This window comes from Seriola aureovittata, chromosome 7 (assembly GCF_021018895.1).
Source record: "Seriola aureovittata isolate HTS-2021-v1 ecotype China chromosome 7, ASM2101889v1, whole genome shotgun sequence".
NCBI lineage: Eukaryota > Metazoa > Chordata > Actinopteri > Carangiformes > Carangidae > Seriola > Seriola aureovittata.
In genome coordinates, this window is record NC_079370.1 from 9,593,530 (window position 1) to 9,619,850 (window position 26,321).

At 39.9% G+C, this 26,321-nt stretch overlaps 6 protein-coding genes and 1 pseudogene across 9 annotated transcripts; 4 read left to right on the plus strand and 3 right to left on the minus strand.

Annotated features, from left to right (window-relative positions):
- Positions 1-9: 9 nt before the first annotated feature.
- Positions 10-7,894, minus strand: LOC130172685 (trypsin-like). Of its 3 annotated transcripts, XM_056381559.1 has the most exons (6): positions 3,146-3,440; positions 2,808-2,964; positions 2,416-2,514; positions 2,148-2,311; positions 516-652; positions 10-418 (listed from the first exon to the last, which is right to left on the minus strand). In XM_056381559.1, exons 1-6 carry the CDS (start codon positions 3,282-3,284, stop codon positions 266-268), a joined length of 849 nt encoding a protein of 282 aa, XP_056237534.1. In that variant the 5' UTR covers positions 3,285-3,440; the 3' UTR covers positions 10-265. The 3 variants fall into 3 exon arrangements, with proteins under 3 accessions (XP_056237534.1, XP_056237535.1, XP_056237533.1); XM_056381560.1 differs by lacking the exon at positions 3,146-3,440 and adding an exon at positions 7,730-7,894 and having other exon boundaries at positions 93-652; XM_056381558.1 differs by having other exon boundaries at positions 93-652; positions 3,146-3,876.
- On the plus strand, positions 3,935-6,419 carry LOC130172686 (serine protease 1-like). Of its 2 annotated transcripts, XM_056381562.1 has the most exons (5): positions 3,943-4,113; positions 4,218-4,371; positions 4,463-4,722; positions 5,811-5,947; positions 6,075-6,419. In XM_056381562.1, exons 1-5 carry the CDS (start codon positions 4,071-4,073, stop codon positions 6,225-6,227), a joined length of 747 nt encoding a protein of 248 aa, XP_056237537.1. In that variant the 5' UTR covers positions 3,943-4,070; the 3' UTR covers positions 6,228-6,419. The 2 variants fall into 2 exon arrangements, with proteins under 2 accessions (XP_056237536.1, XP_056237537.1); XM_056381561.1 differs by having other exon boundaries at positions 3,935-4,371.
- A 1,105-nt stretch (positions 7,895-8,999) lies between the features above and the next one.
- Positions 9,000-10,530, minus strand: LOC130172690 (trypsin-1). Its single transcript, XM_056381565.1, has 6 exons — positions 10,488-10,530; positions 10,088-10,238; positions 9,717-9,967; positions 9,493-9,629; positions 9,275-9,376; positions 9,000-9,151 (listed from the first exon to the last, which is right to left on the minus strand). The coding sequence occupies exons 1-6, from the start codon at positions 10,525-10,527 to the stop codon at positions 9,104-9,106; spliced, it is 729 nt and encodes a 242-aa protein (XP_056237540.1). The 5' UTR covers positions 10,528-10,530; the 3' UTR covers positions 9,000-9,103.
- A 2,263-nt stretch (positions 10,531-12,793) lies between these two features.
- LOC130172689 (trypsin-1-like) lies at positions 12,794-14,185 on the minus strand. The gene is made up of 6 exons (XM_056381564.1): positions 14,146-14,185; positions 13,879-14,029; positions 13,523-13,773; positions 13,266-13,402; positions 13,043-13,144; positions 12,794-12,954 (listed from the first exon to the last, which is right to left on the minus strand). Exons 1-6 carry the CDS (start codon positions 14,183-14,185, stop codon positions 12,907-12,909), a joined length of 729 nt encoding a protein of 242 aa, XP_056237539.1. The 3' UTR covers positions 12,794-12,906.
- Positions 14,186-15,384: 1,199 nt separating this feature from the next.
- Positions 15,385-17,175, plus strand: LOC130172688 (trypsin-1-like). The gene is made up of 6 exons (XM_056381563.1): positions 15,385-15,844; positions 15,939-16,089; positions 16,202-16,452; positions 16,540-16,676; positions 16,796-16,897; positions 17,002-17,175. The coding sequence occupies exons 1-6, from the start codon at positions 15,805-15,807 to the stop codon at positions 17,047-17,049; spliced, it is 729 nt and encodes a 242-aa protein (XP_056237538.1). The 5' UTR covers positions 15,385-15,804; the 3' UTR covers positions 17,050-17,175.
- Positions 17,176-21,180: 4,005 nt separating this feature from the next.
- Positions 21,181-22,631, plus strand: LOC130172691 (trypsin-1-like). The gene is made up of 6 exons (XM_056381567.1): positions 21,181-21,295; positions 21,394-21,544; positions 21,657-21,907; positions 21,995-22,131; positions 22,271-22,372; positions 22,470-22,631. Exons 1-6 carry the CDS (start codon positions 21,256-21,258, stop codon positions 22,515-22,517), a joined length of 729 nt encoding a protein of 242 aa, XP_056237542.1. The 5' UTR covers positions 21,181-21,255; the 3' UTR covers positions 22,518-22,631.
- A 2,035-nt stretch (positions 22,632-24,666) lies between these two features.
- LOC130172693 (trypsin-2-like) lies at positions 24,667-26,282 on the plus strand (annotated as a pseudogene).
- Positions 26,283-26,321: the final 39 nt, after the last annotated feature.

Below are 26,321 nucleotides of genomic sequence, written 5' to 3' on the forward strand. Positions count from 1 at the left end.
TTTTTCTCTCCTATTATGGACATGAAAATATGAACAGACAAATGACAAGTGAATACAGACCAAATGGCTTTATTGTGTTTTCTATGTTCTGGACATATTTGTTGAGTCTGGGTGTGTGAAGGAGAGAACTTCAAAGGAGACAAGGCACCAGAGAAAGACAGAAAAATAAAAGTTGGGGCAGAAAATAGGGATGAATGGTAACATACAGGGCAGGGAAAAGAGGAAAGCAAATGGAAGAAGTGAGGAGGGAAAACCGGTGATTTCTTCAGGGGTTGGCTGCCATGACGTCTTGAATCCAGTAGAGGAACTCACACACTTTGACGTAGACGCCAGGGTAGTTAGGCTGGGCACATCCCATACCCCATGACACCAGGCCGTGGACTTCTCCATGACACACCAGAGGGCTGCCAGAGTCGCCCTGATAAACACAGTGTCGGTAGACAGTGATTAATTCTCCTGCACATACAGAGCTTTGAGCCCAGTAAACCCTTGGAAACATTTACTATAAAACTCACATTGCACGCATCTCTGCCTCCATCCATGTATCCAGCACACACCATCCTGGGTGAGATCATGCCAGGATAGGCATTCTCACAGGCCTGTTCGTCAATTATGGGCACGTCCAAACACTGCAGGCGGTAGGGTAAGAACACTGCAACAGGCAGAACACAGACATATTTTACAAGATGAGGCGGAAAATATTCAACATTTTTTAATTTGTCAATAAATCCCATGAAATATATACTTTAGCTTTTTCTTACAACAATTAAGCACTGTAGTTACTTCACACACAAAAGTTACTTCAACAGTTGTTAATGATGTCTTTGTTTGGGACTTTTTTCAGCTGCAGATTGGGTGTAGGAGTGTGTACTTACAGCAGCAGAAAAGTGTATGCACAATTGACTCAAAATAAAACGTGTGTTCAGTGTAATTATGTGCAATTGTGTGGCTCAGTTCTGGGTTTTTGACAGTCTTTGGGCAACAACTGAGGTCTCCTGCAGAGCTTGATCTACACAGACATTGACAGTGCATATTACAAAGATAAATTAAATGCTGGTTTTGGTATTTTCATTAGATTTGTTGAAAATAAGAAAATGTATAACTTTGGTGCCCACAAGTGGTATTGTTAAAAACGACACTGTGGCATGCAGCAATACATGTTGCCATTCCCTCACAAATTGTCCAATACTCTACTTAAATAATAGTAATGCCATAAAGGAAAAATGCTCCATTGTAAGTCCTGCATTCAGAAACTTACTCAAGTAAAACTAGCAGTTCTATCCGCTTAATGTATTTACAGGGGCTATTGTTAAGTTTTCTCTGCCACTGAACATGGTTTCTTACCTGTGATTGTGGCTTGACAAGAGCTTCAGCCATCATGGTATTTATATTACAAGAGGCTATGATACACACTGTGAACAGCACTATGTTTTCAGGGCAGATTGAAGTCTACAGTGACTTGCTATCAGAAAGTGACGAGACTAGCTGAGCCGTGCTGGTAAGCATGCTAACTTCAGAGGAAGAGAAGATGTGACAGAAACTAGAGTTAACACTGACGTTGCTTTCCACCACTGGAGAAAGGAAAGGAAATAAGTTTGATGCTGAACTCGTAACCTTTCTCCTAGATTGGTAAGTAAACAGCTGTTACTGTTGATGTTGGCTATGTAGCGATAGCAAAACTTACAACTCCTTACTTGCTCCTTTTGATAAAGCAACTATATGTAGAATTATCATGCTGTCAGACCACCTTTCAAATGACTGTGATGGCATAATAAGACGATCTGAGTGAAAACTAGTGCAGTCTATGTTACCTTCAACCCATTCATTCAGTCACCAGGTCAAATTTGCAGTCAGTGTATAATATATGTTGCATCATTATAGATTAGACCACCCAACAGGAGAAATTAGTTTGCGAAATTAAGTCCACCTAGACAAACTACAATAGTCAAATTCTAGTTACACATTAATATATCAATATATTAATCCTATACAAAAATACATACAGTAATAATATTACAGGGGCAATTTTTCTGAATTATGAGTATGGTTAATTTCAATACCTAAAGCATATTGTGAGCCATATTCATATGCATTTTCGCTGTAGCTGTTGTGTAATTAAAATTACTAAATCACTATTAAAAACCCACCTTCGTCACCCATGGCAGTGTTTCCCCAGCCAGACACAGAACAGGGGAGCCCCGCAACTGGGCACCCTCTGGGCAATTGGACGGGTGCGACCGCCTCAGTCACCTCCACAGGGTGGAAGAGCTTGATCAGCATGATGTCATAATCCAGAGTCTGGTAGTCATAACTATATAAAATATACATATTATAATTTAAAAATGTATTAAAATATCATTCAATCGTGCAAATGGAAAAAGATTCTCAGACAGGGTGGTTCATTTTTTCACTCACCTAGGGTGCCAGATGATGGTGTCGGTCTTCATGAGCTGCTCAGTACCCTCAAACACTCGCACATCGTGTTCTCCCAGCATGATCTGCATAGCATAGGGACTAAGACAAGAGGTGAAATATACCAGAAAAAAGTTAGCAGAAACATCTCTCAGTATTATACTTGTTCATTATAATTCTACATCAGTTTAAATCTTCCTCTTTCTCTATTTTGCAAATACAGATTTAGATTTAACAGACGTACTTCAAATTGAAAAGCACTTGTCTTTTGTTTTTAATCTCAAAGGGAATAAAATGCATAAAAATCAAGCAAAAAAGTGGTAAAAAACTAAAAGATCAAGAGAATATAATGCATATAATAATATATAATTCTCCATCAATGTATAGCTACTTACTTGTACCAACAGTGGGCAACAGAGAGCACCCACTGCCTGTTGATGAGCACCCCACCACAGAAGTGGTAGCCATAGTTGAGGGAGGCCATGTATGGACGAGAGTGAGGCTCACAGTCCCGCCCGCCAATGATCCGTCCATCCTCACGGGGAACTGCCACTGTCACACACACACACACACACACACACACACACACACACAAACATAGAAAGAGATAGAGAGCAACAGAAAGAGTCTTCATCCGCAACTTGCCATCATCTTTTTGAAATCTTGAGTAAGTATGTACACATATGTCAATTTGTGTGTATCTTTGTCAATGTGGGTATTTCTGTGTGTTTACCAGCAGCTCCAACCATCAGCAGCAGAGCCAGCAGTCTCATTGTGTCTGGTGAATGATCAGAAAACACCTGGAAACAACCCAGCTCATATTTATACCCCACCAGCCCCAATGCGCTCAACCTGCCACCGGCTGACCCCATCTGGGTCCTCACACTCTGTTCTTACCTCTTGGCACTAAGCATCAGCCCAAATCTATTATCTTATCATGCTCCTATTTTCTTGTTTGCCCACTTCTGCCCTGTTGTTGGCAAGCCACAATATACAAATAGTGTAGAGTTATACAACCAACTTTTAGACATGAGACCATATGCAAAAAAAAAAAAAAAAGATAAGTGAATGTGCTGTTGTATGGCTCCACTTTGAAAAGTCCTTGAATAAAAGCCAGTGAAGGTGAGAAACAACTCATCTGTGGTCTCAGAAGCTCCAAGGTAAACTAACAACTGTGTGCTGTTGTTTCTTTTTCCACGACAGACAGCTGTCACAAGCTTTTGAGCCAATATGTGCAGTTGAGGCCAATCTGTTATTATACCTACAAATCCAAATTTAAAAAAAGAGTAGACACATTTATTTAAGTGGTACATGCTGGAAATCTAAAAAATGATCTTATGTAAAACAACAGAGTGAACAAAAAACTCTTGAAGGCCACAAATACGTTAGACGTTGCTCATTTATTAACTAACAGGATGACCGTTGCATATGAAAAGATAAGACTATTTTTCAGGACAGAGATAAAGGCAGGAGGAGTGAACAGAGATTGAGGTGGATGGGAGGAACTGGGTGGAGGAATGGAGGTGAGGAGAGGTGAAGGGAAGTAAGGCGGTGGGGGTGGTGGTGCATGGAAAGACACAGAGGGGTTAAGGTATAAATGCAGTGAGTTACAGACCATTCACGTCCAGTCTGGTTGTAGAAAGGCTTGAGTCAGCCACATGATGATTGGCCTGATTGTTCTCGCACTCGTGGGCGCTGCAGGTAAAGCACATCTGGTGTATGGATGTACAAAGGTTTTAGAAAAAAAACAAAGTATTGTAACTCTGATATAAATGAAGCATTTTTATATTGTCTTAACACCACAGCTGCAGCCCCAGTGGATGACAGGATTGTAGGTGGCTACCGGTGTGAAGCCCACTCCAAACCCTGGCAGGTGTCTCTCAATATTGGCTACCATTTCTGTGGCGGCTCCCTCATCAACGACCAGTGGATCATCTCTGCTGCTCACTGCTGGCAAAAGTTTGTATTACATTCAAATATTCAGATGCTTCTGTATGAACGTTTATGGCCAACATCATTACAATCATTTTCTTCTTTGCCTCTACTTCAGCCCCTTTGCTCAGATTGCAGTCTTGGGTGACAACCACATCTGGATCCACGAGGGCACAGAGCAGTATATGCCACTAGATGCCATCTACTGGCACCAGAGTTACGACTACCAGACCATGGACTATGACATCATGCTGATGCATTTGGCACACCCCGTCACCGTGAACCAATATGTCAAGCCTATCGCCCTGCCCACAGCCTGCCCCTCACCTGGGGACATGTGCACGGTGTCCGGATGGGGGAACATCTACTCCGATGAAGGTGAGCTGCACCTGATCTTGACTGTGAGAGTCATGAAAACCTTTCACTCATGATAACAGAATATTTATTCAGCTGTGATTCTGTTGTTTCCTGGTGTTTTGTTGTTGAGGAAACAAAATGTGACAACTGAAAAACATCAATTTCCTGAAACACAATGTTTTAGCGGATATGGATCAAACAAACAATAAGACCATCTCTATTACTGTCACAAAAAACAATCACACTTTTATGAACCATTTACCTTTAGGAGAAAGAGTGGTGGTGCAGTTGCACTGTAGAAACACTGTATGATCACCATACAAGATGTGCTGAGATCTCGTGGCTTAAGATTGTGTAAAAAGCCCCGAAATTTAAGTTTAGTGTAAAGCATGGATGCAAGACACAAACATTCATACAGTATTTTCAGTCTATTCTTTGAAGGGAAGCTTGACAGTTATATGTTTTTTTTTTAGTGTTTTGAGTGTCTGTACAAGCCTGATTTTGTGACATCACAACTACTTTGGAGCCACTCATTGGTTCAATTAGCAACTTATACAATGTGATTTAAACATTTGAAGCCTCAAGTGCAAATACACTGAGAAGGAGAAGCGGAAGTTTCAGTGAAGTAGAAGATAGTTCAACTTTTTAAATTAAAAATATTTGCATTTTCATAGATTATGTATTTTTTCTAGGAGGGAGAAGGGCTAAATGTAATTTTAAGACTTTTTAACCAGATTACTGAGCTGTTTCGTGTGGAAAAAAACTGATTAAATGCAAATTGTAGTTCACAGCAAAGTATTTTTATTTGTCTTTGAAATGTCTGGAGGACATTTTTAATTTTAATTTAAGCTCACATTTGTTTGATGAATGAATTTTCACACACCAACAGATTTCTAGGACCCTTTTAAAAACCAATATCACATCTATTTAATTTGATAAACCTATGACGGCTGTCATACTGTTACCAAACAGCTTTCGTAGCCCAGCTCCTTAAAAGTTGACATTTTGAAGCTAGCCACAGGGATCGTATATTCTGTGGTGATGCTGCTCACCCAAAATTACTAATCCAACTATCTATCTTTATCTTTCTTTCTTTCTCTTATCTGCAGTGTTCAATCCATTTTACCTCCAGTGTGTGGAAGTCCCCATTGTGTCTAAAAAGGACTGTGATGCCTCCTATCCTGGTATGATCACTGACCGCATGTTGTGCGCTGGATACGTGGAGGGAGGCAAGGATGCTTGTCAGGTATCTTCATACAATTACATAGCACATTAATTAAGGCTTGGCGTTCTGTGAACATGTAGAGTAAAACTTTATGGAGCGTGATGCTGAGATGGTGGAAGGAGTAAACTCTCTTCTCTCCCCTGCTCAGGGTGACTCTGGTGGTCCTCTGGTGTGTAACGGGGAGCTGCAGGGTGTCGTCTCTTGGGGTCAGGGCTGCGCTCTGCCTAACTTCCCCGGCGTTTACACCAAGGTCTGCTCTCTGATGCCCTGGATCAACGACATTCTCTCCACCTACAGCTAGGCTGTGATCTCCTGTCACAGAACTACATGAAAGAGGGTGGAACCAGAGAAAGATCGAAATTGAAGGAGACAGAGACAGGATGTAGCGGTGGGTAGTGTCAGAGAGAAAAGCAGCAGGAGAGCGGTTGAGAGAGAGAAAATGAGATGTGTTTAGCAAGGGCACAGCCAATAAAATCTTCCACTTTGTGATGCATCAGTGTCTTTATGATTGTTGACAATACTGTTACTGCTCTTGGGCAACTGTGTTACTGTAAGACATTTCTGAGTACTCTATTTCAAATCAGTGGTGGGGGTTTCACCAAAGCAAATATAAACCAGAGTGAACAATAACAGCTAACGTCAGCTCACTCTAAAAATCCACAGAACAGCATTAGCTTGTGAGCAAATCCAAAATATTGTGTGTGAATTATTTTTTCATGGGACCTACATCACTGCACAATCACTCTATAGAATTTACATCAAAATAAGACACAGACTAACTTCTTTAATCTGTTAATGCGTGCACAACAGCGGTGTTTAGTATTCCAATGCTGTACAAAAAGTGTTGATAAGGTTTTGTCTCCCTTTTTGGTTTCGTTGGAGCACATGAACACTGCCTTCATTTTGATTTTCTGTCTCCCGAATGCTGAGTGCCTTAGACATGTGGAAAGAAAGGGCACAGACGTCGCAACTCCCCATTTATCAATGTCAGAGCACTACCAGAGTTTGAAATGGAGTCACGCTTACACTGAAATTTGTTCAAATGTGTTCCATTCAGAATTGAGATGTTGGCCTGGAGTCCTTTAACAAAAAGAGAAACTCAAAGAGAAGAACCACAGTTTATTCTCTTCTTATGCAGAGAATGGTCTTTTTTTTTTTTATCCATAATCTGTTTTGTCCGTGTTTAGTTGTTCAGAAGTCATGTAGCTGAAGATGACACACACTCTCCTCCTTCAAACTCCTTTATACAATGTTTTTCAGAAAATCCATGTGATTTTTGACAATAGTTTTAGTCTATAACAATGAACATGCTTTAAAAGGCCAATGCTAATTTAAGTAGATTTCCTATGTGAACAAAAGTGAGTTCATGCCAGGAAGGTAGCATGCTATTAGCCAATTTTTGGATTTAGAGGATGCTGGTACATTGTTGGCTCATGGGCCTTGCACACCAGTAAATGCCCCCCCCCCCAATCAAGGTTCAGTTCAATCGTGGACTCCCTAAATCCTGATTCGATTTAGAGCAATATCCAATCTGAAACAGACACATTGTTTGATGTTTGAAGGGATTAATTCTGCGATGTTCCTGAAACCTCGGTGCTCAAGAATGAAAAACCGGGGAACTGATGCAATACAAGCTTGAAGTCTGTCACATCTTTTGACGGATCACCTGACAGCGGCAATCAGAAGAAAAGAAAACATGCCTTCTGGCTGTCAGACTCATGTCACAATGTCACAGATATTATGATGCTCAAAAACACCGCAATTACTCTCAGTTTTCAACAAGAAAAGAAATGTCATGCTCACCACAACTGCCTTGTTTTTTGTCCATGAAAGGTTAGTTGAAGCTGCTGGTTGAGGATCAGCCCTCAGCAGTCAGTTATGCTGAAATGATGGCACATATCTTGTTTGACACTTTTGCAGCAAGCAATAGACTGCCTGAAATCAATCGCCTGGCAGTTGCACCGAAATATCTCCCATCTGCTCTCCACAGTCAGAGAAGATTGCAAAGCACCTGCTGCTCTGTCCAAGAATACGGCCTCTCCCTCGTCATCATTATCCCTGTGACACAAGATACAGAAAGATGATGAAATGGAATATGACAGCAAGACAGATTAGAAAACGAACGACAAAATGTAAAATTTAAAGTCCCCTTTAAAGATTATTTTGCATATGCATTTATAATTAATTTATTCATAATTCAAATGAAGGGGAAGGAAATTTAATTATTAATTGGGAACAACCACAGCAGACATCCATCTTCTAATGAGTTATGAGACTTCGAGTGCTATATAATGTTGAGGTATACCTGCAGAAAGTCCACAGGAGCCTCAGGCTACATGACAAATCCATTTAAATGCTGGTAAAGAAGGTTAAAATCTTAATTTGAATGAAACAGAGAAATAACTCATCAAATGCTGCAGTAGACAGGGCATTAATAGAATCTAAACATATTATAGGAGGCACGGTTGCTTTGAAAATGTTGCAGCAATGGGAGCAGCATTTTCCACAAACATCAAACGCGGGATCTTAAAAAGATCAAACAAGGATTCAAATTTAATTATCATTTCTTAAATAAAATGTGAGCCAGGTTTACAAAATCAGCTGTGGATGCTAGGAATGGTCAGAGGCAAGAACAGTTACAGTGTTGTATGTTGTGGATATTAAAGTGCACTGACACTTAAGTTTGCAATAGTAAGTAGGCAGGGTTTGTTGTTTTACCCTTTTATCCAGTTTATTTGTCTAATAACAAAAATAAAAAATGTAGAAAATTCTTCCTGGATTTAATTTTTAATTCTTGAGTTGAATTGTGGAGTTATATAATAACTGTCAATAATGAATGAAAAAGACAAAGTGTTAGGAGACTTAACAACACCAGGTAATGATGAGTAAATCCCCTATACATTAATAATTTTGCCATTATTAGAAAGTCTTTCATTGTTTCAAGGAGTCGTTGTTTGAATTTTCTTTGGTGGGCCTGGGTAATAATTAATAATTAGATTTTATGAAGCTTATCATAAACAACCAAGTCTTATGAATAATACTGATTATTGCACATAAAAATAGATTCAAAGAATCAGCTTAAAAATTGTTTATTTGTCATATCATTCAGTACAAAAGATGGAATGTAAACAGCAAATGATGTTGAGTTGCTGGACTGAACTTGTTTGCTTGGATCACTTAGTAGCTGGCCATGGTGTTCTCCAGCCATTCGTTGAAGATGCAGACCTAAAAGTGAAAAAGACTAGAGTTAGATCAGCTTATCAGTGTGTGACTGCAGTTCAGACAGCCTGAGCAAAGATAAAGTGAACACAGTGTGTTGATTAAATATCTTTCTCCCTTGAACGTTACCTTGGCGTAAACACCAGGGTGGTTCTTCTCAGCACATCCGTAGCCCCAGGACACAACACCCTGCAGCTCACCATTGCACACGACGGGGCCACCGGAGTCACCCTGAGAGGGGGATGGAGTGTAAAATTACTCAGAAAGATTCAATTAAACGCAACAAGTCATACCAAGCCTTTCATACAGTAGTTGCTGTATTCCTGCTTGAACACTGAGGTACATACCTGGCAAGAGTCCTTGCCTCCCTCCAGGTATCCAGCGCAGAACATGGCATCAGTGATCATGCCAGGGTAGGAGTTATCACAGTCCTTATCGGACAGGATGGGGAGGTCCAGGCACTGCAGCTTGTTCCTGTCAGCAGCTAAAAGTATGGGTGAAAAATGTTTCAAATAACACAAATGAAAACAAAACATGTAGCCCTAGCAGTTAAAATGCAGGTGTAACTTACAGGAGCTCATGGTGTTGCCCCAGCCAGAGACTGTGCACATGGTGCCAGCGGGGGCACAGCTGGTGGGCAGAGCCACAGGCTGCACATACTGGTTGAGGGTGGCGGGCTTGCTCAGTTTGATCAGCATGATGTCATTGTTGATGTTGTAGGAGCTGTAGTTGGGGTGGCGGATGACACGGGAGGAGCTGATGAACTGCTCGGTTCCCTCATTGACCCTGATGTTGTGCTCGCCCATACGCACCTCCACACGGCTAGAAGCAACAGAACGACAGAAGATTAATCCTAGAGCCCATCATCAAATATTTATCTGTTTACCCCTAAGGAAGATAAATCAGACATTTAATCTTGGAAAACAAGAGGACTGTGCTTACGACTTGTAGCAGTGAGCAGCAGACACAACCCAGTTCTCGTTGACCAGGGAGCCTCCACAGAAGTGGTAGCCAGAGTTCAGAGACACCTGATGGGGCTGGGAGTAGGGTGTGCACTCATACCCTCCGACGATCTTGTCGTCCTCCGTGGCAACTGGAAACACATGTTTGGCAACCAGTTAGTTGTTTACTTCGACTTTTCACCAGCAACAATGAAACGTCTTTGTATGCAAAATGTGATTTTTCCTTATTTTCAGCCAAAGCCCAAAGTTATTATGCATTGGGATACTGAAACATAATTATGTTGCTGCCAGGACATGGATAAAGCTTTAGTCTGGGATAAAGACCGAGGTACTGTTAGCAGGAAGCAAGGCAATCTGCTCAGATTAAACTTCACACTTACAAGCAGCTCCGATGAGCAGAACGAAGACCAGAGACCTCATGGTTGCTGTGTGATACTGTCGATGAGAGACTTCACCTGGAGCCCTGGTTTATATCCACAGTCAGAGAGAGCTGCCCTGCTGTCCAGCCATCCTCATTGGTCAGTGAGGAACCAGTCTCTGCAGCGGGATGTTGGGGCTGACTGATTCATTTCCAGAATTACACAAAAAAAAACTTTTTCACTGTAGGAGTGAGTACAGCTTTCTTATCAGTACATTTTGGAAAGTCATAAAGGAAAGTATGAATATCAGTCCTTCTGATCCTGTATTATTATGTTAGTTAACTTATCCATGTAAATATTTATTACATCATAAATAAAAAAAAATCTTTCCATGATGTATGTCATCTGTATCAGTTTGAGTCCGTCTTTGGTTATGTAATCACTGTCTTTTTTAATACTATCATGAAAATATTAAATATTCTAACTAGACAACTACAGCATCATAATGTGTTTCATTGTGGCCACATGAGACATGTTTCATTCAGTCAACACTCACAATGAAATTCATTACTTTACAGATTACATCTCAGATAGATAGATTACATCTCCACATCAACAATGTTAAAGGGACTGATCATTTTAGTACATTGCAAGCAAACTCCTGGTTCATACTGAAGAAAAGGTGAATAGAGCTTATATGTGATGTTGAGCTGGGGCACTGTGCTTTTCTAATCCACTTCATTTATCTATAAACTATATTTAGTTTCTTATTAGTCTCTTGTTTTGGGAAAAAGTTTGAATCCACCACGTATTAGTTAAAAAGTTGGCTCATTTTTCTCTGGTCAGATTTCACAGGTAAACAGGACACCTCTATAATTAGATGTGTATGAACACAGTGTCACAGCTGTGTGTTTCTCAGCACCTGTTACCTGAAAACTAAATTCAGATATGAGGGCTGAGGCTGCCTTGAATAACAAATCATTATCTTTGTAATATGTTTTACAAGGCACTTTCAACATCTAGAAAGCAATGGTGGAGAAAGTTATCGGATCCTTTCCTGAAGTAATATTAGCGATGTCACACTTTGAAAATAATCTGTTACAAGTAAAAGTCCTGCTTGAGTAGAAACACCAAAGTATTACCAGCAACATGTACTTCAGTTATTATCATTCGTACTAACTCAGAGTGGCCCATTTCAGAGTTGAATTATAGAGCAGGACGATGTCCCAAAAGTGTTGTTGTGGGACAAGTTACAACATTATCATTCTTATTAGTACATGGTGACAGTCCCAGCGTAACTTTGCACGACTCCAACTAATGAGCAACAGAACTGAAAATTAAAGGCACAAAAAAAGTTCAGAAAACTTTCTATTCTGAGGGGATTTAACTCTTTCCACCTGTGTGGGTATGTATAGTTTTTAATCTTTAATAATGTATCATGTTTTATAAGTTATTTTTGATGCATAATCATAACTGTCAAATAAATGTAGTGAAGTAAAAATATAAAGTAATATAAATGTACTTAGCTACATTATAACAATTGGTAGAAAGCAGTTTATAACAAGAAAATGTAATATAATTATAATAAAAAGAAACAGAAGTAGGTAAAATGCTACTGGGAGAAAAGAAATACATGGCAACAAGAACAAAATGAGTAAATGATTAGAGAACAGTGCAATGATACAAATATGTTTTGAGAAGTGACTTAAAAATGATATGGACTGTATATCAGCCTGATATCCTCAGGCAAGAACATCTAAAATTCAGTATAACCATGACAATTTCAATACGGTCCTTACACCGTTCGGTGCTCGGGCCATAATAATGTTACTTTCTTCATATAATTCACATCTAAATGGAAAAATTCTACTTTTAACCACTACTAACTCTTTTTTTTTCCCATTAAATAATTTTTTTTTTTTTTTAATCAGGGACAGTGTATAAAATTGAAATATCAATATTAAGAAATATTCATTTCAGGAAAATTGTTTTGTACCAGATTTAGCTACTTGCTAATTTCTAACCACAAATAAACTTGTATGGCATTACCATTCAGCTGGGCTCAGAGTGAAAAAGTAATATTTTAATATCTTTATATGCTGATACAAGCGATGGTGATGTGATGGTTCATTTAAAAGTTTTTAAAAGAGATACTTCTTGGAGGTTTGTGTCCTTAATATCAACAAGAACCTAATCACTTAATAACATATTTTAGATAAAATGGCCTGTGACCTTCTGAAAATCTCTATAGATTGTCTAAATAAGTAGCTTATGTTATGAAAATAATTTTAACAGAGAGAAAAAGGAGTTCAAAGAATACACAGTACTTCATATGTATAACACTTTATTTTTGTATTTCTTCATCCCTAGCATAAAATATGCTATCTGAAGAATCAAAAATGTTGAGTAGTCCTCCTGATGTGGAGGTTCAACGGTGGTGTTAATAGCTGGCCATTGTGTTGTGCAGCCACTCAGTCTGGACACAGACCTGGAAACGGAAAGACATTAGTCAGTTTGTTGCATTAAACAGATATTTCCCATATGTTATATTTTCAATTGATGTTTTGAAATGTTACCTTGGAGTAGACACCAGGGTAGTTCCTCTCAGCACATCCATAGCCCCAGGACACAACACCCTGCAGCTCACCGTTGCACACGACAGGACCACCAGAGTCACCCTGAGGAGGAGAGAGAATTTCTGAAATTATAAACCTTCACATGGTCATGTTAATTAGACAGTAGTGACAAAATGTAGTCCACTCTGAAAATATAGTGATAGAATATAACAGAGATGCAAACCTGGCAAGAGTCCTTTCCTCCCTCCAGGTATCCAGCACAGAACATGGTGTTGTCAATCATGCCGGGGTAGGAATTGTTACAGTCCTCATAAGACAGGATGGGGATGTCCAGACACTGAAGCCTGTCACCGTCAGCAGCTGCAGTAAGAAAATGAAAGTAAAGTGTGAGGTAGGGATGGATTGTTAGAGATTGCAGGCACATTCTTTTAAAAAGTACATTTAGACACACTTTCAGAAATCCTGGTAGATGTTACTCACAGGAGCTCATGGTGTTGCCCCAGCCAGAGACTTTGCACATGGTGCCAGCGGGGGCACAGCTGGTGGGCAGAGCCACAGGCTGCACATACTGGTTGAGGGTGGCGGGCTTGCTCAGCTTGATCAGCATGATGTCATTTGCAAGAGTGTAGCGGTTGTAGTAGGGGTTGCGGATCATACGGGAACCACTGATGAACTGCTCACTACCCTCAGTGACTCTAATGTGATGCTCTCCCAAACGCACCTCAATACGACTGAAAGAGACAGCAGATGGGAGATTGATTGCTTGTTTTCCATGTTTGCATTTTTTCCCCCATCAGATGAATAAGTGAGGCCAAAATTTTCTAGAGTGGGCTTACGACTTGTAGCAGTGAGCAGCAGACACAACCCAGTTCTCGTTGACCAGGGAGCCTCCACAGAAGTGGTAGCCAGAGTTCAGAGACACCTGATAGCTCTGGGAATGAGGCGTGCACTCATACCCTCCGACGATCTTGTCGTCCTCCGTGGCAACTGAAAGCAGATGCAAGACAGATAGAAATAGTTATTAGTTTGCTGCAGTGCTGTAAATATACAAATGTATGAGACCCGAAAGTCAATCTCCTTTACAAATACTGTACCACACTCACAGGCAGCTCCAATGAGCAGAACAAAAACCAGAGACCTCATGGCTGTAGTGTGATACTCTAAGTTCATCTGAATCCGTTTTATACCTAGTCCGAGCTGCCTGATTGGTCCGATAATTGCCAAACAAAATAAAAACACAAAACTTGATAGTGAGGTACTGACCATCAGATATAGGCGGTTCATGCCAGGTGAATGACCCATAAGTCCAGGAGTCACAGGCTTGTGGTCCAATAATAATAATAATATGACTGGAACAGCTGGATTATTCACATCGTGCCTTTGCTTAAGGCCGAGTCACTGATCAGAAGAGTTAGCCAGCAATAAAAGATCTAATCTAGGAGTACAAGAAACTTCATTTACAACAAGCCTAACATAATAAGTGGCACGTAATGGGTAGTTCATCGCACTGTTGTAATTGCTGTATGATATGACAATGTATTTGATTGCTACTCTATCAGACATTTAACTCACATGCAGCGATTGTGCAATTAAAAAACAATTGAAACAGCATCATTTCATCTGTAAAAGTGAGGAAAGATCATATTAAAATCCAATTGTTAACTCACTGTATACAGTGGATTCTAAATAGCATTTGAATCTTCAGTCATGCAGCTGTTATCGTCACTAGTGTCCATGTGATTCATGCGTATTCATCATGTCAAACTGTGGAATCTTAATTGTAAAATCTAAAAAAAACAAAATCAAATATGCCACAGGTTAACTCAAACATCACCAACAGCAGACCTGCAACAGTAGTTATAATTCTTTGTATTGATTATTATTTTTCAGTGTCAGTTGCAGTGAAACACCGTTATAAAATGGCTGACTGTCAATACTTTTTATTAGATTATACTTTTAAGGAGAACATGGAAGTGTCAAAAATGTCATTCATTTGACACTCAAACCTAATCCTGTTATTCATTGAGAAGTGCTCATTTTTTAAAATATAGTAATTGTGTAATTGAGTGATTTAATGTCTTTGCGCTGTTTGTCTCTTGTCACTTCCCTGAGTCAACATTTTTCAGGTGTTCTAATCTAAAGACACATGGGTTGGTTTTCCTGTGAAAGCCACATTCTGGCTGTGGCTGTGAACCAGGCCATCTGCAGAGCTGCAGCCATGTCTTCACAGCATAACTCCATCCATGTCAAGGTTAACCATTACAAATTACATCCTGTGCTAAATTCAGACTGTCCTGAAACAATCTTACATGCAATATTTAGTTTAGAAAATAGCCACAGCATCAAAGTAAACTGGTTTATGCAGATACCAATAGAAATTGTAGTTTTCGTAATCAGAAGTCAAGTCATCCATGTCATATGAATAATGATTTTTCATGTAAATCTAGAAATGTGCTACATTAAATTTAAAAACCACAATTGAATGCTTGTTTCTCCAGTGCCCCTCTTTTAAAATTGCGTTCAAATTTCTTCCTAAAGGGTTTATAAATTATATAATTTAAGATACACGGCATATTAGTACACTCCACCCCACAACCAACAATGTATTTGCTTTGCCTGTAGCAAGAATTATTTTTTCCAGGATCCTGATTGGTCAAAAATAACAGTGGGAGGAGTGTTCAGCAGGGAAAGGGGAGATGTACCTCTGTATATAAACAGGGGCTCCAGGTGAAGTCTCTCATCTACAGGATCACACAGCAACCATGAGGTCTCTGGTCTTCGTTCTGCTCATCGGAGCTGCTTGTAAGCATGTCTTTCTGCTTGTATTGATTTTAATAAGTGAATTATAAAAACATTCACTTGGTTGCTGACTGTTCGACCTCCTGTGTGTTTTCAGTTGCCACAGAGGACGACAAGATCGTCGGAGGGTATGAGTGCACACCTCATTCCCAGCCCCATCAGGTGTCTCTGAACTCTGGCTACCACTTCTGTGGAGGCTCCCTGGTCAACGAGAACTGGGTTGTGTCTGCTGCTCACTGCTACAAGTCGTATGTCACTCCTTAATATTACAAAGACAAAAGGTTTTGCATTCAAGAATTAATGTGCTTTTAACTCGCATCATGAAATTCAGCTCCCAAACATCCTCTTGTTCTACTCCAGCCGTGTGGAGGTGCGTATGGGCGAGCACAACATCAGGGTCAATGAGGGAACCGAGCAGTTCATCAGCTCCTCCCGTGTCATCCGCCACCCCAACTACAGCTCCTACAACATCAACAATGACATCATGCTGATCAAACTGAGCAAGCCCGCCACCCTCAACCAGTATGTGCAGCCTGTGGCTCTGCCCACCAGCTGTGCCCCCGCTGGCACCATGTGCACAGTCTCTGGCTGGGGCAACACCATGAGCTCCTGTAAGTTACACCTGCATTTTAACTGCTAGGGCTACATGTTTTGTTTTCATTTGTGTTATTTGAAACCTTTTTCACCCATACTTTTAGCTGCTGACAGGAACAAGCTGCAGTGCCTGGACCTCCCCATCCTGTCCGATAAGGACTGTGATAACTCCTACCCTGGCATGATCACTGATGCCATGTTCTGCGCTGGATACCTGGAGGGAGGCAAGGACTCTTGCCAGGTATGTAACAAGAGGAATCTGCAGAGGTTCTTGTTCCTTTTTTTTTTTTTTTTTTTTTTTTTTTTTAAATTGTTCTTATTCTCTCTCTCTCTCTCTCTCTATCTCTATCTCTCTCTCAGGGTGACTCTGGTGGCCCCGTCGTGTGCAATGGTGAGCTGCAGGGTGTTGTGTCCTGGGGCTACGGATGTGCTGAGAAGAACCACCCTGGTGTTTACGCCAAGGTAAAACTATATTATTTACACTATACACGATATGAGTCTTTTGTTTCATATCGTTTGTTACCGTCTGTCTTTACTAACAAACCTTGTTTTGTCTCTTTTCACAGGTTTGCATCTTCAACGACTGGCTGGAGAGGACCATGGCTAGCTATTAAGTGTGATCCTGTGATCACCATCTCTGCTGCCTTTCTTCCATCGTTCTAACTTTTGTTTTAGATTTTTGAATAATGTGCAGCCATTTTCCATCACAATCAATAAAGTCTTACATCTTGACTCTCAAATTATGTTTCTCTTCACTTTATTGCCTGCGTTTTCCCACATCATGATACATAATATTTTGAAATATGTAAAAGAAATACCACAGTATTACCAGCAAAATGTAATTCAATTATTAAAAGGTGAAAGTACTCACTATGCAGAATGGCATGGTACATGGTGACCTCACGGTAGGCCCAGCGTCGCTTTGCACATCTCCAACTAATGAGCCACAAAACTGAGAATTGAAAAGAAAAATAAAAGTGATTGACAAGAGCTGTGACACTGTTTACACAAAAAAGTTAAGAAAACTTTTAACGTGAAGGTGTGGACTGCCTGTCCACCTCAAGGTGCAACTGTCAGTCTTTACAGCTTGAGCTCTTGGTGTGGAGGTTTGTTTGCACACAGACTATTCTCAGTGGACTCATTTAATATATAATAATGCATCAGTTTATATTTATTTTTAATGTAAAATGATACCTATCAAATAAATGTAGTAAAGTAAAAAGTATAATATTTATATTTGAAATGTAGTGGGGTATAAAGTAATATAAATGTACTTAGTTACACTACACCACCAGCAGATAGCACTTTGAAAAGGAAAATTGTATATCTTAAATGTATAGTAAAAAAGGACAAAAGTAGGTAAAAAAAAAAAAAAACACTAATGGAAGAGACTAATGACATCTATGCAAAAACAATACTAATATATTAATACGATAAATGTTATAGACAAATGATTATAGAACAGCCTAATGATACATGTTTTGAGAAGTGATTAAAAATGATGCAGACCATATATCAGCCTGATAACATATGGACTATAATTCAGAATAATATTTCTTTTTGGTCGGATAGCAACAGGTAGACCAGTGCTATAATCACGAATATCTGTGAGTGACTGAGTGAGTGAGTGAGTGAGTGAGTGAGTGAGTGAGTGAGTGAGTGAGTGAGTGATTGAGTGAGTGATCATAGTTGACTGATCATATTTTCACCATTGGTCAGCCGAATGCCACCTGACTGAGTTGGAGTTCCCCCATTGGTCGTTGCTTTTCAAAATGAATTGGCACAAACAGTTTCTATTAGAGGGGCATTTACAGCCTGCAGTGTTGCCACCTTAGCACATGTGTTGTTCAATTTAAAGACTTTTTTTTTTTTTTTCAAACAGTACTCGGTATACACCAGGTATACGACACGGATTTCCCGGCTGCTCGGGAGCTGCAGGGAAACAGAGTAGTGCTTCCAATTCACTGAGCTTCACCTCCGTTACGATAAATAAACTACTTTCATTACATGTATCATTATTATTAAAGGAGGAAGAGGAATACCAATACATTAGACACACAGAGCAGAGAGAGCAGGACAGTGGGAGAGAAAGAGAGAAACCATACTGCCTGCCAAGCAGATACTAGCAGATCTAGATAGCATGTAAGCAACTGAAAAATCAGCAACCAGAAGAAATGAAGGGTTTCTGTTCAGTTTGCATTTTGGCCGTTTCTAAGTCATTTCTATTTTATCTTTAGTCAACAACATAAATAATAGAATGTTTATTAAATGTTACTGTCCTTGAACATTGACAATTAAGGATCTAAAGATAAATATCTGAGTTTATGCTTTACTTATGGGGGTTCTGTCAATTTTAATGACACTAAAAACACTAGTTCACCAGTGTCTTGTTAGATTCAATATGAGGCATATGGTAAATTTGGAAAAACCATGGTCTCTGTACAATTTAATCACAGTAGGATTATCTGTTAAACACATTTACAATCACGACTGTAGTTATGAATACAACGAATGTACATGAGCTGTACTACACTGTAAACTGCTTCAAAATGTAATTTTTAAATCGTCACTCAAGACTTGTGAGGCTAACACATAGGCCTACTCCTAAGTGGTAACAGCAGATCAAGTAAACGTTACTGTTAACCACATTTAAGATACCTAAACGTTATGTTGACCTTTACTATCACAACGTCCTGATGGACATTTTATTAACTTTTATTAATGTACTGCATTGCACTAACGTGGTACATTAAAACGGCGTCACACCTTCCAGAAACACAAAACAAACGTCATTAGATTAACGTTGGCTAAATTGACCTTTTTATTGGGCTTGACTGAACACCCCCACAGTCTATACTAAGATCAGGTTACCAGCCCAGCAGGGGCGCGTACCGTTAGCATAGCAAATGTTAAATTAACGCAAAGTTATCAGCAAACTCTGGCTCTGGCTAGTTAGCTTCTAGCAAGGTGCGTCCATAATTCCCCTTAACTGTGACATTAACGGGGATGCTAATTTTGGTTAGCGAAAAACAGGCTTAAAATATAATGTACTTACCAGAAAAATTGAGCAACCGACTGAGAATGTCTTTCAGTACAACCAAACACTGAACAACACATTTTAGGCAAACAAAACGTTACCACTAACTTTCATGAACTGAAACATGTCATACCTCCAACACACAGCTCTGTGCTCTATGCTGATTGATAGGCAAGTCGCCTAGTGTGCTATGGTAGCCACACCCTAATACATACCCTGCTTTATATCTGTTTTCCTCTGAATGGGACCATAATTTCATAAATGAACATAATGCTGTATTGAGGAAGAGTTTAAAGTAGTGACTGAGACCATAAACTCATTAGGAGAACGTTTACTGAGGTAATCAATATATTATGGTCATTTCCCATAGACTTTTACACAATCAGACTTCTTCTGCAATCAGTGGAGTCACCCACTGATGGTTATTAGAAAGAATACAGGTTTAAGGCACTTCTGCATTGGCTTCACTTTTCAGACCAGGAGTCTCCATTTTTATACAGTATGTCATAAATAGGTAGCCTAATGCAATAGCACAACAAACAGCAGCAACTGAAAGATATAAATTAGAGATAAAGATCCTCCTTTAATACAAGCTTGTCTCAAATAAAGGTCTGTAACCTTTTGCAACTGAGGTAAATAAAGGCCCTATTTGAAAACTGTTGTGGATCCCAGACTGAGGCTGTGCACTGTGCGAGAGACAGAAAGAATAAGAAAGATATTCTGCTGTTTCTAACTTTCTCTCTGAGCGATCATTTTACAAGCACATATGGCTGAGATCACAGCACAGCCTTTGTCTTTTCATTTTGTCAGATGATGTCACGGTTATAAAATCAGGAGTTTAGCAGTGCAGAGCAGCAGCTTGGACATAGCTTGGAAGTTAACATAGTCTTAATGGGCTGCATTTCAGTCAGTATTTCAAACCTATTCTGTTGTCTGACAACAGAAAAAGAAAGAATATGTAAATGAGAACAGCTTTATTTGAATTTTGGCTGTTTTTTTTAATTTATTCATTTATTTATTTATTTATTAAATTGTGTAATTGAGTGATTTCATGTCTTTGCTTTTTTCGTCTCGTCACTTCCCTGAGTCAACATTTTTCAGGTGTTCTAATCTAAAGACACATGGGTTTTTTTTCTGGTGAAAGCCACATTCTGGCTGTGGCTGTGAACCAGGCCATCTGCAGAGCTGCAGCCATGTCTTCACAGCATAACTCCATCCATGTCAAGGTTAACCATTACAAATTACATCCTGCGCTAAATTCTGACTTTCCTGAAACAATCTTATATGCAATATTTAGTTTAGAAAATAGTCACAGCATCAAAGTAAACTGGTTTATGCAGATACCAATAGAAATTGTAGTTTTTGTTCTTCAAATAAGTGAGCTAATTTGAAGGGCATACAGCCAGTTATGTAATCAGAAGTCAAGTCATCCATGTCATATGAATAATGATTTTTTATGTAAATCTAGAAATGTGCTACATTAAATTTAAAAACCATATTTGAATGATTGTTTCTCCAGCGCCCCTCTTTTAAAATTGCATTCAAATTTCTTCCTAAAAGGTTTATAGATTATATAATTTAAGATACACAGCATATTAGTACACTCCACCCCACAACCAACAATGTATTTGCTTTGCCTGTAGCCAGAATTATTTTTTCCAGGATCCTGATTGGGCAAAAATAACAGTGGGAGGAGTGTTCAGCAGGGAAAGGCGAGAGGTACCTCTGTATATAAAACAGGGCTCCAGGTGAAGTCTCTCATTAACAGGATCACACAGCAACCATGAGGTCTCTGGTCTTCGTTCTGCTCATCGGAGCTGCTTGTAAGCATGTCTTTCTGCTTGTACTCATTGATTTTAATAATTGAATTATAAAAACATTCACTTGTTTGCTCACTGTTCGACCTCCTGTGTGTTTTCAGTTGCCACAGAGGACGACAAGATCGTCGGAGGGTATGAGTGCACACCTCATTCCCAGCCCCATCAGGTGTCTCTGAACTCTGGCTACCACTTCTGTGGAGGCTCCCTGGTCAACGAGAACTGGGTTGTGTCTGCTGCTCACTGCTACAAGTCGTATGTCACTCCTTAATATTACAAAGACAAAAGGTTTTGCATTCAAGAATTAATGTGCTTTTAACTCGCATCATGAAATTCAGCTCCCAAACATCCTCTTGTTCTACTCCAGCCGTGTGGAGGTGCGTATGGGCGAGCACAACATCAGGGTCAATGAAGGAACCGAGCAGTTCATCAGCTCCTCCCGTGTCATCCGCCACCCCAACTACAGCTCCTACAACATCAACAATGACATCATGCTGATCAAACTGAGCAAGCCCGCCACCCTCAACCAGTATGTGCAGCCTGTGGCTCTGCCCACCAGCTGTGCCCCCGCTGGCACCATGTGCACAGTCTCTGGCTGGGGCAACACCATGAGCTCCTGTAAGTTACACCTGCATTTTAACTGCTAGGGCTACATGTTTTGTTTTCATTTGTGTTATTTGAAACCTTTTTCACCCATACTTTTAGCTGCTGACAGGAACAAGCTGCAGTGCCTGGACCTCCCCATCCTGTCCGATAAGGACTGTGATAACTCCTACCCTGGCCAGATCACTGATGCCATGTTCTGCGCTGGATACCTGGAGGGAGGCAAGGACTCTTGCCAGGTATGTAACAAGAGGAATCTGCAGAGGTTCTTGTTCTAGACCAGAGCATACCAGTTACATTGTTCAGTGAATTTTCTTTTTCTTTTTTTAATTGTTCTTATTCGCTCTCTCTATCTCTCTCTCTCTCTCTCTCTCTCAGGGTGACTCTGGTGGCCCCGTCGTGTGCAACGGTGAGCTGCAGGGTGTTGTGTCCTGGGGCTATGGATGTGCTGAGAAGAACTACCCTGGTGTTTACGCCAAGGTAAAACTATATTATTTAGACCAACAATATAGCCATATGAATCATGCTTGTTGCCATCTGTCCGTGGAAACAAACCTTGTTTTGTCTCTTTTCAAAGGTCTGCATCTTCAACGACTGGCTGGAGAGGACCATGGCTAGCTATTAAGTCTGATCCTGTGATCACCATCTCTGCTGCCTTTCTTCCATCGTTCTAACTCCAGTATTGTTGTAGAGTTTTGAATAATGTGCAGCCATTTTCCATCACAATCAATAAAGTCTTACATCTTGACTCTCAAATTATGTTTCTCTTCACTTTATTGCCTGCGTCTTCCCAAATCATGATACACAATATTTAGAAATGTGCTTTCATTTTTCACCAAGGTCTTTAACTGTTTACTGCCCTGTAGAACACATTGGAAAGAAGGCATATCTTGTATCTACTACAAATACTGTATTTTGAAATGTAAAGTGTTGAAGTGACAAACTTTGTCATGACAAAAAAGTATGCTATACAATGCGTTGCATGCAATAGTTTAGAATAAACACAATATTCATCCAGTTCAGTAAAGCCTTGTACAAATAAACAGGCAATCTATAAAAGACCATTGATCATTTGTTACATAAATGGCTTAAAATTCATCCTTTTCGAGATATAGTATGGGACTTAATACTTTAATATTTCAGTTAGTGTTAACATTGGTTTAACCTCCTAAGACCCGAACTCTTGCATGGCGTGCATTTTTAATTTCTCTTTGCTATTTAGGCTGATTGGGACCTGAGAAAAATGATGTCCACATATGAGGACTTTAGTTTTAAATTTCGATTACTGAGTTACCCTTGTTGAGAAAAAGTTAGTACTGTGGTCTAGAGAACCCAAAATGTGAGGTCCACATATGTGGACGCCAGGTCCTAGGAGGTTAAAAGCCACTTGCATGGCTTCTAATAATTTTAATCAGATTTACCCAAACCTTTGACAAATATAATCAACTTTACAAACAGCCCATTACCAAGTGAGACTCAGATCAAGTCAAGACAATTTATTTATAGATCAAATAGCACCCCAGCAGGGGAATTAAATAGATACACAGATCAACAAGAATATATACAATATATGATATATAATAAAAGCACTGTCATATTAATAATGGTGAGAGAATAAAGGGTGGCAGAAATATTTTCACTGATAAGCATCTGAAGCAGAGCAGAAGGCAGAGCTGAAAAAAATACAGACTGAGTTAACTACAGTCTGGAACAGAGACAAGATGACGCACAGTCATGGAAAGCTACAAAGGAGAGAATCCCAACAGACTAGACTGCGACTGAAATGTACTTTCTTTTAAAATGTGACAAATATAATCATATTTCAACCAAATTGATTGTGGAAACTTAATTCGGTAGAATATTTAGTGGCACAATATGTGACTGTATGTCATAAACATGAGTCAAAGTACGATCATCCAATTGAATGCAACAAATAATACTATTTACTGTTTATTATTTAACTTATCCGAATGTATGGGCTTGTTTTATTAGCTAATGTATTAATTATTTTCTTTATTCCTAACTCATTCTTCATTCTAGCAATTTCACAAGGTTGGTCTGCTGAGCTGAACTTAACTTGAAAGAAAGAAAGAAAGAAAGAAAGAAAGAAAGAAAGAAAGAAAGAAAGAAAGAAAAAGGTAGGTGTATATAGTTTCTCTGTATAAGACAGCTTTCCCTACACTTTCCATGTGAAAGTCAGACAGTCTGTGAGAGAGGCTCCACCTGGCACTGAAAATGGGCCAGAGTCAAGGTCAGGATGCTGATTACAACCTGTACCAAACATACTGTACTCTACTCAAACCAGGCCAGAGCAGAAATGGATCAAACTATAAAAATGCAGACACGTTCAAGCAAGAATTGAGCAAACTCCTTCAACATCAGTCCCATGAAAACTATGAAAACCCTGCTTTGTCAAAATTTTTAGTAAGTATGGCAAAATGTTTCCATCAGTGCTCTTTGGAGGTTTTGATTGGTCAGCAGTGCCAGGGGTGTGTCTCAACAGTTTGAATAAGGTAAAGCTGTTAATAAAAACCCACCATGGGTTTAGGGAAAGCTCTGAATCTCCATCTACCATCAGCTAATCATGAGGTCTCTGGTCTTTGCTCTGCTCCTGGGAGCTGTGTGTAAGTATGGACACATACCAGCCTTTGTCTGGACACACACACACACACACACACACACACACACACACACACACACACACACACACACACACACACACACACACACACACTATGGGATACATTAGATTGCATATCAATTACATGGGCAAAGAAATGTAGAATGTATGGCAATTATAATATAATATAATAAGGCAAAGATGATACATTTTATTTGATGATGAACGTATTTGCAAGGTAACATGTCTTTCATGAAAAGATGACAAATATCAGTTGTTTTTTTACAGTTGCCACAGAGGATGACAAAATTGTTGGAGGGCGTGAGTGCACGCCTCATTCCCAGCCCCATCAGGTGTCTCTGAACTCTGGCTACCACTTCTGTGGAGGCTCCCTAGTCAACGAGTACTGGGTGGTGTCTGCTGCTCACTGCTACAAATCGTGGGTGCTCCTCAAAAATCACCTGCAGAGCTACAAAACTTGTCGCACAATTAATCTCTTCTGTTCTCTGCTTTTACTCACTCCTATACATTTTTTGCTTCTCTTTCAGCAAAATGGACATTGTCCTTGGTGATCACAACCGCTGGTTCATGGACGGCAATGAACAGATCATTCGTGCCTCCAGCGTGATTCCTCACCCCAACTACGAGTCCTGGCTGGTTAATAATGACATCATGCTGATCAAGCTGAGCGAGCCCGCCACCATCAACCAGTATGTGAAGCCTGTGGCTCTGCCCACTAGTTGTGCCCCTGCTGGCACCATGTGCACAGTCTCTGGATGGGGTGTGACCATGAGCTCCGGTGAGTATCAAATAGTGTCTCAATACAGGGCTTCTGTTATTCACTCTACATTTGTCCATCATTTATTTGTCCATGTTTCTCTGGTTCCACATCCCTATAGCTGCTGACAGTAACAAGCTGCAGTGCCTGAACATCCCCATCCTGTCTAAAGAGGACTGTGACAACTCCTACCCCGGGATGATCACTGAGGCCATGTTCTGTGCTGGATACCTGGAGGGTGGCAAGGACTCCTGCCAGGTTTGTATCTCTGCTTTTACAAAGTGCATAAAGCATATGCATCTTCTGTAGTGCCCTCAGCACTCAGTTGAGAGTTAACACTTTCATATATGTCCAACTGCTTGGCTCCCCCTCCTTCTCTCAGGGTGACTCTGGCGGCCCTGTTGTGTGTAACGGAGAGCTGCAGGGTGTTGTGTCCTGGGGCTTTGGGTGTGCAGAGAAGAACCACCCTGGTGTCTATGCCAAGGTAAAAAAAATAATAAGCTTCCCACAGCAATCATTTATTGCTCTTTTATGACATAGAAATATTGTCAAAGCCTGATGTGAGTTTTCAATATGCCTTTTCCATTTCTCTCTTGCATCAGACCTGCATTTTCACAGACTGGCTGCAGAGCACCATGGCTACTTACTAAGTCTGGTCCAACCTACCTCTATTGGAAAATTCTGTCAATGAAACTGCTTGTTGAAATGGAGATTGAAATAAAATAAGTGTAACACCCACATTTTTAGTTTGTTCGTTTATTTTGTATCACTCCGTCTTTGTGTCTCTGCTTCTCTGATCTGTCTGGTAAATCTTCATACAGAATGATCATGTTGTAACACATTGAGACCTTGTCATTATAATATGCAAATAAGAGAACAGGACAGACCTATGAACAAATTAGAACTAAGTAATAAGAGGTAGTAAGATAACATGATCCACTGAAAAATCCAATTAAAAATAATCAAATAAATAAATAAATTACTGAGCCTGATTTCACAATTATCAGCTATATTGTAAATTGTACTACCAC